Source organism: Leptopilina heterotoma, unplaced genomic scaffold, assembly GCF_015476425.1.
Source record: "Leptopilina heterotoma isolate Lh14 unplaced genomic scaffold, ASM1547642v1 Lhet_71, whole genome shotgun sequence".
Taxonomy (NCBI): domain Eukaryota; kingdom Metazoa; phylum Arthropoda; class Insecta; order Hymenoptera; family Figitidae; genus Leptopilina; species Leptopilina heterotoma.
In genome coordinates this window covers 368,858-382,407 of record NW_025111165.1, presented here as the reverse complement: position 1 = coordinate 382,407, position 13,550 = coordinate 368,858, and the positions used below count along the sequence as shown (strand labels likewise).

At 23.3% G+C, this 13,550-nt stretch overlaps 1 protein-coding gene across 1 annotated transcript in view; it reads left to right on the top strand.

Annotated features, from left to right (window-relative positions):
- Nucleotides 1-13,550, top strand: part of LOC122510611 (lysine-specific histone demethylase 1A) — a 265,057-nt gene that overhangs the window by 2,349 nt on the left and 249,158 nt on the right. The window contains exons 4-10 of the mRNA XM_043625382.1: nucleotides 15-176; nucleotides 263-379; nucleotides 645-821; nucleotides 1,212-1,478; nucleotides 4,641-4,775; nucleotides 4,878-4,951; nucleotides 5,403-5,551. Coding sequence (XP_043481317.1) covers nucleotides 15-176; nucleotides 263-379; nucleotides 645-821; nucleotides 1,212-1,478; nucleotides 4,641-4,775; nucleotides 4,878-4,951; nucleotides 5,403-5,551 — 1,081 coding nt within the window. The remainder of the gene's footprint in view (nucleotides 1-14; nucleotides 177-262; nucleotides 380-644; nucleotides 822-1,211; nucleotides 1,479-4,640; nucleotides 4,776-4,877; nucleotides 4,952-5,402; nucleotides 5,552-13,550) is intronic.

Genomic DNA, 13,550 nt, shown 5'->3' with positions numbered 1-13,550 from the left:
TCATTAATTTACAGTTGCAAATATGGTTGGAAAATGCAAAACAACAACTCATTTTTGAAAATGCCTTGCCTCAAATTGAGGCGCCTTATAATAGTGACACAATTCTTGCACGACGAGTTCATGCTTTTCTAGAACGACACGGATTCATTAATTTTGGTGTATTTAAACGACTCAAGGTAGTGTTAATTTTAAAAAAAACAAAGTCATATAATTGTAAATTGAGAAATTAGCGGTACTAATTAAAAAAAATCGTTTTTTGCAGCCAATTCCAACGAAGAAATTAGGCAAAGTAATAGTAATTGGTGCAGGAATTGCAGGTTTAGCTGCAGCTCAACAAATGCAACAATTTGGCTTGGAGGTCATTGTTTTGGAAGCTAGAGTAAGTAAACATTGCTTCTTCATTTATTGATAATTATTTCTTTTAAATGTTACTTTTTATTTGTTCAATTTTATAAAAATTTGAAAATTTTATTTTGAATTCTGACATTTAAATTTAATTTTTAAATCTATCATTTGAATTTAATTTTCAAATCTAACATTTAAATTTAATTTTTAAATCTAACATTTAATTTTAATTTTTAAATTTGTCTTTTGAATTTAATTTTTAAATCTAACATTTAAATTAATTTTTTTATTATTTGCAGGACAGAGTAGGTGGACGAATTGCAACATTTCGAAAATCGTCCTACATTGCCGACTTGGGGGCAATGGTTGTTACTGGTCTTGGTGGCAATCCTGTAACAACCCTCAGTAAACAAATTAATATGGAATTGCATAAAATTAGACAAAAATGCCCCCTATATGAAAGTGACGGTCAAACTGTAAGTATAATTTTTAATTTTATCTCTAGAAAATTTGAAAACTTCAATAACAAATTCAAATTAAAACCTAAATGTGATTTCATTTAATAAGTTTTAGAGATAATTATAATAATTCAAAGAAAGAAATTATAAAATTTAAGTTTCTAATTTATTATTATTTATTTTAATAATTCTTCTTATTTCAAAATTTTCAAAATTTTTCACAAACATTTAAGTTATTTATAGTTTTCATTTTTCAAATATTTTTGTCTATTCTCCTTTTTTGCAATTTAAAATTTATTATAATTTTACATTAAAATATTTTGTACAATTTTAGAATAAATTTGATTAAATATTAATAAATAAATAAATTTATAAATAAATTATAAATAAATTATAAATTTTTTTCAGGTACCAAAAGATAAGGACGAAATGGTCGAAAGAGAATTTAATCGTTTACTAGAAGCAACTTCGTATCTTTCGCATCATTTAGATTTTAATTATGTTAATAATAATGCTGGTGGAGCAACGCAACCAACTCCAACACGTCCAGTTTCTTTGGGACAAGCTCTCGAATGGGTGATAAGATTACAAGAGCAGGGTGTTAAACAAAGACAAGTTACTCATCTTGGACAATACCTGGCCTTGCAAGGACGACTTATAGCCAATCAACATAGAGTTAGTATTTCATTTTTTTACTTCTTAGAAATAGAATAATTTTATTGTAAAACAATTGGGGAAATTTTTATAATCACGTCAATTCATATACTAAATTTTTCTAATAATTTTTCATGATCCTAAAGTTCTGAATGTTCAAATCGTTCAAATGAAGCGAAATTTATTTATTTCTTCTTCAAATTAAATTTTTACTACAATTTTGCATCTATATAAATAGAAAATTAATTATAGTTTCTAAATAATAGAGAAAAGATTTTTTTTTCTTTTCTTTTAAATAATTTTTTAAACAATAATAATTAATTATTATTTAATTATTATTTACTTTCTGTTTTTTTATTTTGCAATTTTTTATTTATGAAAATATTTCCGTCAAAAAGTATTTCGTTTCTTTTTGAAAGTTCAAATTCTTCCAATGTTTTATAAAAATTAATTTTAAAAATATCATTGTCTACAAACAATTTACACTTTTTTATATATTAATAATTAATAATTAGTATTTATAAATATTTTTTTACTGTTTTGAGAAATATTTTGAACCGTAAATTAAAATTTATCCCGATCACGTAATAAATCGTAATGAATAGATATATTTATATTTATTCAATAAATTATTTATTTTTGTATTTAAATAATTGAATTCTCTTAGAATTTTCTAATAAAAATTTATTTAAAAATGAATTTCAGTTATATTTTACATAATAATTATTGAATATTAAAAGCATGAAAGAAAATTTTGTTTACTTTTAGTAATAAATAATATGATTATATTATTATATTTATAGTAGATTATAATAATATAATTATGATAAATTGCGGGAATATTGTTCAAAAGTTCAAATAAATAGCGCCATCTAGCGTAATTTTAATTAATTGATATTTATTGTAATAAATGGCGGGAAAATTGTTTAAAAATTCAAAAAAATAGCGCCATCTAGCGTAAATAGATTTAACTAATGAATAACTTTTGGCGCCATTTATCGAGAAGACCGCCCCGTCTACATTTACTTGTGTGTCGTTTCTGTATTGTTTTTTAAATTAATTTAGAAAGAATATATCTATTTAAATTACTAATCATGTTTAATGATGTGAATCAAGAAAGTAATTGTGAGTGAGATATATAAGTGTTTCTATTATTGGAGTAGAATATTTAAAGGATTCCAGGTAAATCTAATTTCGCAGTTATAAGTACAATATAATTACAAAATATTTTATAGTCCCAAAATGTCGCACAACAAATTAGGATTTTTTTTTCGTTTTTCTTGTGTAATTTTAATTAATTAACATTTATTGTAATGGGGGAAATAGTGTTCAAAATTTTGAAAAAGAATAGCGCCATCTAGTGTAATTAGTACAGATTTAAGTAATGCGTCATTCGACATTTACTTGCTTTTCATTTTAGTAATTTTTAAATATATATTTCCAATTAAATTATTTATCGGGATGAATAAAATGAATCGAAATATAGTAAATTGAAAATAGTGAGTGATTTTTATGTATTTTTATTCTTAGAGTGGAATATTTAAAGGATTCAATGTAATTTAATTTTACAGGCGCCATGCGTACAACATAACCTCAAATTAAAATTCAATTATTTTCAAAAGTAATACAATTCTTCACATAAATTCTATTTAATTAAAGAAATTCTGCTAAAAATTTCAATTATCTTTGAAAATTAATTATTAACATTTATTTATTCAATAAAATAATTATTTATTTTTGTTTTTAATGTAATTGAATTCTCTTAGAATTTTCTAATAAAAATTTATTTAAAAATAAATTTTAGTTAAAATTTTAGACAATAATTGAATATTAAAAGTGTTTAGCATGCATTTTTAAGAATAATTAATAATTGAATTCATTCGAAGAATTTTAATAAAATTTAAGATAATAATTCAATATTTAATTTTTTAGAAGAATTTATTTAAAATTGTATTAAAAATAATTGAAATCATATGAAAAATTTTATTATTTATGAAAATAATTGAATTCTTACAATGAATTTTATTAAATTTTTTTTAAATAATGAAAATCCTGTAAAGAATTTTATTACAATTTTTTTTAAATAATTGAATTCATGAGGAAAATTTTATTAATTGTTATAATGTAATAATTGAATTCACAAAGAAAATTTTATTAATTTTAAAAATATTTGAATTCCTGTAATGAATTTTACTAAAATTTTTGTAAATAATTTAATTTTTGTTTGAAAATTTTATGGAAATTTAAATTTTTATAAAATATGAAGATAATGATTTTTTAATAAAAATTTATTTAAAAATGAATTTTAGTTAAAATTTTAGATAATAATTGATATATTAAAAGCGTTTATGCATGGATTTTTAAAAATAATTGATAATTGAATTCTTTCGAAGAATTTCAATAAAATTTTAAAAAATAATTCAATTTTTAATTTTTTTAGAGGAATCTATCTAAAATTGAATTAAAAATAATTGAAATTCTGTGAATAAGTTTATTATTTATAATAACAATAATTGAATTCTTGCAACGAATTTTATCCAATTTTTTTCCAAATAATTGAAATCCTGTAAAGAGTTTTATTAGATTTTTTTAAAATAATTGAATTCACGAGGAAAATTTTATTAATTGTTAAAATAACTGAATTCCTGCAATGAATTTCAGTTAAAATTTTAGATAATAATTGAATATTAAAAGTGTTTAGCATGAATTTTTAAAAATAATTGATATTTCAATTTTTAGAGGAATTTATTTAACCCTTAAACCGCACCCTTCAAAATAGATGTACTGAGCTATATAAGATAATTTTTCCAAAAAAAAATATCCTATTCCAGCTTGGAAAACACACTTAAAAGTCCCTGGGTGTCGCACACCCAGTGTGCGGTTTAAGGATGGATTCGTAAGTGTGCGGTTTAAGGGTTAAAATTGTATTAAAAATAATTGAAATTCTATGAAAAATTGTATTATTTATGAAAAATAATTGAATTCTTTCTAAGAATTTTATTATGTTTTATAATAATATTAAATTGTTGAATTTCAAAAAGGTTTGAATTTGGATTTTTTTAAAAATCTTAATTTTGCCTGGAAATCAAGGAAAAGCCAGGGAAAAAAGAAATTAATTTTTTGTGGGAATCCTTATTTATCAAAAAAAAATATTTGACTAAAATAGGTGAATTTTTTTTCCAGATGATTGCTATTAAGGAACGTTTGGTTGAATTAGATAAACAATATAAAGAAACACAGGACAGTAAACAAGCAAGAGATATTACGCAGGAGTTCGTTTTGAGGTCAAAATTGCGTGACTTGCATAATGTTTGTAAAGTAAGTAAAATTTTCATTCTGAACATTATTTCGATTTTCTATTTTGTATTATGCATGTTTTGTTATTATTGTTTCTAATTTTTTTGATATTATTTTTTAAAGGAGTGGGACCAGCTTGCGGAACAACAGAAAGAAATTGAGGCTAAGCTTCAAGAATTAGAAGCCTCTCCTCCAAGGTTTGTGTTTAAAGAAATTTTTCTTCAAAAACTATTAACAATCTTGTATTTTTATTTTTATTACGAATTTCAAGATTTGTTATTTTTAAATAATAACAGAAAATTCAATTTTAATTTATTTTGTTTATTTTTTCCATTTAATTTATTTATTTACACTTTAATTTAATTTTAATTTAATTTATTTATTTATAGGAATTATCGTCGTAGAATTCGATAATTTTAATTTAAAGTTAATTTAAATTTAATTGATTTAGGTAATTAATTAATTTTTTAATTATTTACCCAATTAACTTTAATTAATTAAAAGAGGGCCAATTAGGAATTATTTCGTAATAAATTTTGTAAAGATATGTTTCACTTATGTTTTGAATATTTCTAATTGTACATTTGAATTTGAATTTAAATTGAATTTATCGATCTAATTTCAAAATTGTTTCTTTATCTCTTGCAGCGATGTATATTTATCCTCGAAGGACCGACAAATATTAGACTGGCATTTCGCAAACTTGGAATTCGCCAACGCCACATCACTGTCCAATTTAAGTCTGAAGCATTGGGACCAGGATGACGACTTCGAATTCACTGGCAGTCATCTAACGGGTGAGTACATTTTTTTGTCACCTCTCTTTTTTCTTCACATTCTCCTGAAAATACGCAAAAGAAGAAAATTACTAAATTTCTACTCAATTTATTCCCTTAAAAAAAACAATTGAGTGCAAACATTATTTTCTTATATAGATTTCTAAACAAAAAGACAAAATTTCTTCGAGAAATTAATAACAACATCAATTATCGAAATTACATTCGGATAGAAATTTCTCTAAACTAAAACAAAAATGCAAAAAATACCCAAAAAAAGAAATAAAAATGTAAAAAGTAAATACGCCGATAATTCCATGAGACATGAAAGCGAAACAAATCAAATTACAGTAATTAATTGGAATCAATCAGACAATTGGGGACCTGATGGTTTCTTGTTGCTCAACGCTTAGCTCGAAGAACCGGAACTTTGCGCTTCCAAATATGGCGTGTCCAGAATTTGCAACCATTCCCTTTCCCTTTACCCCCTATGGCAATTCTTTGTGTCTTTAGGCGATCGCACAGATTGCCCGCCGTATATGTGAACTTGAACGAGTTTTAAAATGCGTACAATGCTAAAGACAGGATGGCAATTAAATTTTATGCAAGATTTTGAATTTATTGAATTTATTTTATTGTAGCACACTGTATCTTGATCCTTAATCAATTCGGACCATTATTTTACTTGCCCGTCGGTTCAAAAATTTTACAAACAAGGAGAGAAAATGGAAAAAAAAATTCTTCCCTTGGATTTTGGAGTGGAAATTAATTTTAATATTGTTACGCCATTTCCGTTGACTTTTCACCTATTTTCAACTATTTTACTCATTTTTGAAAAATATTTTCTTTTCTTTGAGCAAAAGCTCGAAAGTTTAATCTCTAAAAATATAATTTGTCCAAATTTTTAATTTGTGGAATTCTAAATCATCTCTTTTGTAATTAGGTTCAAATTCAGTTAATTTAAATTCTAATTTAGAAGCCACGGTATGAACTTTTGTTTCTTTTTTACTATTATTTTCAAAAAAGGTAATTTTTCTCGACTTATTTTCGAAAAATCCGACCTTCTGACTTTTCTTTCAAATATTGCAACAAAATACCACTTTTATCAAATTTCTTTTTAAATTTTATTTAAAATAATTGATTTTTTAAAAATATTTCATTAAAATTTTTGAAAAACACATTTTGAAGCAAAAAATAAAAAATTATCAAAAATTCGAAAAACCGAATTTCTTAAAATTCAACATTTTTCCTTCTTTTTTATGGCATTTAGCTTCATTATTTTTGTGCTCTTCAAAAATAATTTACTTATTTAATAGTCTCCACCCATTGGTAAAAAATCTAAAATTTTGGAAAATTAGCAGAAATTCTAAAATCCGAATTTCTTAAAATTCAACATTTTTCCTTCTTTTTTATGGCATTTAGCTTCATTATTTTTGTGCTCTTCAAAAACACTTTACTTATTTAATAGTCTCCACTCTTTAGTAAAAAATCTAAATTTATCGAAAATTATCAAAAATTCAAAAATCCGAATTTCTTAAAATTCAACATTTTTTCCTCTCTTTTATAAGATTTAGCTTCATTATTTTTGTGCTTTTGGAAAATACTTTACTTATTTAATAGTCTCGACTCTTTGGTAAAAAATCTAAAATTATGGAAAATTAGCAAAAATTCAAAAAACCGAATTTTTTAAAATTCAACATTTTTTCCTCTCTTTTATGGGATTTAGCTTCATTATTTTTGTGCTTTTGGAAAATACTTTACTTATTAAATTGTCTCGACTCTTTGGTAAAAAATCTAAAATTATCGAAAATTATCAAAAATTCAAAAATCCGAATTTCTTAAAATTCAACATTTTTTCCTCTCTTTTATGGGATTTAGCTTCATTATTTTTGTGCTTTTGGAAAATACTTTACTTATTAAATTGTCTCGACTCTTTGGTAAAAAATCTAAAATTATCAAAAATTCGAACAATTTCAAAAATCCGTTTTTCTTAAAATTCAACATTTTTTCCTCTCTTTTATGGGATTTAGCTTCATTATTTTTGTGCTCTTCAAAAATAATTTACTTATTAAATTGTCTCGACTCTTTGGTAAAAAATCTAAAATTATCGAAAATTATCAAAAATTCAAAAATCCGAATTTCTTAAAATTCAACATTTTTCCTTCTTTTTTATGGCATTTAGCTTCATTATTTTTGTGCTCTTCAAAAATAATTTACTTAATTATTAGTCTCTACCCTTTGGTAAAAAATCTAAAATTATCGAAAATTATTAAAAATTCTAAAATCCGAATTTCTTAAAATTCAACATTTTTTCTTCTTTTTTATGGGATTTAGCTTCATTATTTTTGTGCTCTTCAAAAATACTTTACTTATTTAGTAGCCTCGACTCTTTGTTAAAAAATCTAAAATTATCGAAAATTATCAAAAATTCAAAAATCCGAATTTCTTAAAATTCAACATTTTTTATTCTATTTTATGGGATTTAGCTTCATTATTTTTGTGCTCTTCAAAAATAATTTACTTAATTAATAGTCTCTACCCTTTGGTAAAAAATCTAAAATTATCGAAAATTATCAAAAATTCAAAAATCCGAATTTCTTAAAATTCAACATTTTTTCCTCTCTTTTATAGGATTTAGCTTCATTATTTTTGTGCTCTTCAAAAATAATTTACTTAATTATTAGTCTCTACCCTTTGGTAAAAAATCTAAAATTATCGAAAATTATCAAAAATTCTAAAATCCGAATTTCTTAAAATTCAACATTTTTCCTTCTTTTTTATGGCATTTAGCTTCATTATTTTTGTGCTCTTCAAAAATAATTTACTTAATTATTAGTCTCTACCCTTTGGTAAAAAATCTAAAATTATCGAAAATTATCAAAAATTCTAAAATCCGAATTTCTTAAAATTCAACATTTTTCCTTCTTTTTTATGGCATTTAGCTTCATTATTTTTGTGCTCTTCAAAAATAATTTACTTATTTAATAGTCTCCACTCTTTAGTAAAAAATCTAAATTTATCGAAAATTATCAAAAATTCAAAAATCCGAATTTCTTAAAATTCAACATTTTTTCTTCTTTTTTATGGCATTTAGCTTCATTATTTTTGTCTAATGTAGCAAATTTTTTTACTTTACATACTGATCTTCAAATAAAAAACTTTAATAACTTTTTCTGAAAAGCTTGCATAAAGATTAAAAATCACTATTTTTTTATAAAAAAGTTGATCTAAAAAAGCCGATAAAAAATTTCAAAATACGTCTTTTTTAAAAATTTTATTATAGAAGTGGGTTGTATTTATCTGAAAAAGTTAGCTAAGGATAGTTTTGCATTAATTTTACAAAAAATAAAAAATTTGAATTTTTTTTATTTTTCGAATTTTTTGGAAAAATGTCATAACTTTCGTTCAAGTTAATATTTTTTAATCGGATAAGGCTATGATTTTAAGTTACGTTAATACCTAATAGACTGCCAAATTTCACTTTAATTGGTTAAACCGTTTTCAATTGATGCGCGAACAAAGTTTTGCATACAGACAGACAGAAATTTTTTTTACATTTTTCGAATTCTAATGTCTCAAAACGAAAAAATATATAAAAATTTTCAAGTTTGGAGCAATGTACAGACAGAAGTCTGATTTTATTAATATAGATTTCTGAAAAATAATTTTAATTTTAGAATTAGATTTGAAATTAAAGAAGAAGTTTCATATATTAAATTCTAGAAAATAATTTTAATTTCTGAATTAAATTTAAATTTTTTCTATTATAATAATAATAATTGAATTTTTTGAAAAATTTCAAAAAATTATTGAAAATAATTGATTTAAAGAATAAGAAAGTTAAAAATTGCATTAAATAATTTGAAATATTTTCAAAAGCTATAAAACTCTTTACAGAAATTCAATTATTTTCAAAAGATTTTTTAAAATTCTCTTCAAGATTTAAATTATCTTGATAAATAAAAAAATTCTTCACTAAAATTCAATTATTTTTAAAAATTTTCCTTAATTTAATAATTTTCAATATCTACTATTTTAATAAAATTTTTCAAAAGAATTCAATTATTGAAAACAAATTTTTTTTACTTTGTTCGCAAACATTTAATTATTTTCATAAATAATAATCATTTCACAGGAATTCAATTGTTTACAAATTTTTTATGAATCTCTTAGCAATAATTCAATTATTGCAATTCTGCCTCTAGAAATCAGGGAAAACTTAGGGAAAAATAAAATTTAATTTTTGTGGCAATTCTGAAGTATAAAAATTTTTCACGTTGGAATTAATATTCTAGGAATTTGATGTCAAAAAGGATAAAAATAATGATCTTCCATTGTTTTAGAATGTTAAGGACGGAGTAAGAATGATTGAAAAAAAAAATTGACGAAAAAAAGTGACTAAAAATTGAAAAGCAGGAGTTAAACAAGGGAAAAATTTGTTAAGGATTTCGCCGCAATATATAGGGAATTCGTATATATGTTAACAGTGACATTGTGTACCCGCAGCTGGTGCACTACTAAAGATCCAAGGAAGATGCTGCACTCCTGGGAAGATGGCGTAGATAACGCGTGAATTATTTCCGCGGTACATCCGCTTTCGAGGCAGGTAACCGACATCCTCAACCCCTCTTGTCCCGTCCCCACCTATCTTTTCCGCCCAAGTTGACTTTATCAACCTTATTAAAAACCGATTCCAAGAGATTCCGTAGAGATAGGGAGGCTCTATCCTGGAGCCGATCAAATACCCCGAGAGTCGCGAGTCCTCGTTATATTAAAGGCGTATATTTTTACTAAAGAGCTCCAACACAAGAGGGTATTAGGTAGTTTAAAAGGTGACTGTCGCATTTTTTTTCTTTTTTTTTTTTTGATAGAGAAAAAAAAGTAAATATATATATTAGCGAATTTTTTTTTTTTTGAGGGAAGAAGAGTGTGTGGACCAGGAAATAATTCGATTGTGTGCTTTATACGGTAGTATGGTTACGACATTAAGTTATGATGGAGATCACTATCCGAGAAAGCGTAAAGTAACTGCTTACAGCAAAGTGCACCGGCGATTATCCAAATCGTGCACCGATCTTTACGTACGACATGCTTTCCTTCTTGACTCTCTTTTTCCCCCTTTTCTTTTTTTCTTTCTTTCTTTTTTTTTAGTTTGCAGTCGCCGAGTCTTCTATTCAGAGCGGCAAACTGGATCTCTGCACAAGACAGATTTAACTTTAAATCGAAAGTGAATGATGATTCTGTGTAGGTTCAAATGCAGATTGCAGAGCACTCTGGAAAGGGGAATCTATCGAGCGAAAGTAATTACGGGGTTCCGTGTCGGTTTAGTATTTCCTCTTCATCTTTTCCTTTTTCTTTTCTTTCGCTTTTTTTTTCTTCGCCAAAGTTCAGAGAGAGTGAGTTTTTTTAACCCCCCCCCCCCATCTCTTCTTCTCTTATAGTCGGTAACAAGTTGCCCTTTTTTTGGAGGCTAACAGGCCTTGGAGTGTGGAACTTTTTTTTTTGAGACAAAAAAGGGAAAAATTGATTTTTATTTAATAAAATGATGGTTTTTCGTTTTTTTCGATTTTTGTGACTTGAAATATTACCGATTGATTTATTTGAAAATTCTTGTTTTTTAAAATTCTTTATTTCTACTTTGATATTTAAGAAAAAAATGTTGAGGCGATAAAGAATTTAAATTAATTTCAAAAATTGAATTATTTTTGTTATAATACTTTTTAATATTGTAATTTATAATAATATTTATTCATATTTGAAAATATGCGGAATAAAGAATAATAATTGTTTCTTAACTTTTCTAATAATGTTTTTTTATAAATATTTTCCATTTTAAAATTAATGTATAAAAAATCATCGAATTATTGCAAAGAATTTTATCAATGAAATTTGATAATAATAGAATTCCTTCGAAGAATTTTATTATTTGGGATAAATAATTGCATTCTCCGAAGAATTTTTTTGAAAATTTTCGAACATTTTAATTAAATTTTTTTTGAAGAATTTCTTTGAATTTTTCTTTAAATAGTGGAATTTTTAAAATAATTTTAATTAAAAATTTTGAAAGTGATTGAATTTTATAGAAAATTTCTTTCAAGTTTTCAAAATAAACGTGTTTGTTAAAAATTGAAATTAAACATTTAATTAATTTAAAAAATTGAATTCTTTCAGGAAATTTTATTAAAATTGTTTTAAAAATAATTGGATTTTTGCAAAGAATTTTACTACTCTTTAAAATGATTTAATTTTTTCGAAGAATTTTTAAAAATTTTAGAAAATAATTGAATTTTTTTTCGAAAAATATTAGGTATTACAAGTTTAAAAAAAATTGAATTCTTTCAGGAAAATTTAATAAAATTGTTTTGAGTACAATTGAATTTTTCCAAAGAATTTTACTATTAATAAGTAAAATTGAATTGTTTCGAAGGATTTATTAAAACGTAGAAAATAATTGAATTCTTTCGTGAAATTTGTTTGAAAATAATTGAATTTTTGCAAAGATTTTACTATTTAAGAAAAAAAAATAGAATTCTTTGGTTAAATTTTATGGAAAATAATTGAATTTTTGCAAAGAATTATACTACTTTTAAATATAATTGAATTTTTTCGAAGAACTTATTAAAATTTTTAAAAGTAATTGAATTTTTTTGAAAAATATTATTAAAAATTAAAAAGAAATTGAATTCTTTTAGGAAATTTTATTAAAATTGTATTAAAAATAATTGAATTTTTGCACAGAATTTTACTAAGTTTTAAATATAATTGAATTTTTTCAAAGAATTTTTAAAAATTTTATAAAATAATTGAATTCTTTCGTGAATTTTTTTTTTGGTAAAATAATTGAATTTTTGCAAAGATTTTTACTACTTTTCAATATAATTGAATTTTTTCAAAGAATTTTTAAAAATTTTATAAAATAATTGAATTTTTTTTCGAAAAATATTATTACAAGTTTAAAAAAAAATTGAATTCTTTCAGGAAATTTTATTAAAATTGTATTAAAAATAATTGAATTTTTGCAAAGAATTTTACTACTTTTAAATATAATTGAATTTTGTCGAAGAGTTTTTTAAAATTTTAGAAAAAAATTGAATTTTTGCAAAGAATTTAACTATTTATAAATACAATTAAATTGTATTGAAGGATTTATTACTATTTAGAAAATAATTGAATTCTTTCGTGAAATTTTTTAAACATTTTTTTAAAAAATAATTGAGCTTTTGTAAAAAAATGTACTATTTATAAAAATAATTGAATTCTTACGAAAAATGTTATTATTTATGTATGAAAATAATTAAATTCTTGAAAAGAATTTTATTAATATTTTTAAAATTAATAAACAAGAATAATTAATTAGTAAATTAGTGACAAATTTAATTTTTTTAAAGTTTGAATTTTAAATTATTGAAAAATTCATATTTGAAAATAAAAAATTTTTGATAATTTGCTTAATAATAATAAATTGGATATCACGTTCCGCGCACGTAACATTTGCTAGTCGATTAATAAATTAATAATTAATAATAAAAATAGTAACTTTAGTATATTAATTTAAATAATAAAAAGTCGTTTTATTTTGTTTGACTTAAAGCTTCTAAAAGTTCGCTGGAAATTGTTTAGAATTTTCAATTCCAAGATCTTCTTCATTCCCAGAAATTATTTTAGAATTCTCTTCTAAAATGTTGTAAAACATTTTTCCTTTTTTTTTGTACGTTTCTTTGAAAATCATTCACGCGGGTGTTGTTTCGTGATAAATTTTTGATATTACATTTTAGAATTGTTACTGGTGAGTGCGAGAGACAATATAAAATGGATCAAACGATTTCTATGTAACCAATTTAGCCTCGAGTTGTATAAATGATTGACTTTCATTTCCGTAGTGTTTATATCAATTCCACGGTTCGATTGATCATCTGTTAGCTTGTTTATAGTAAACTCCATGAAGAATTATTGTTATAAAGTAATGGTAATCAGGAGATTTTAAGTTTGAAAGAAAAAAAAATCCAGGAAAACACTATAA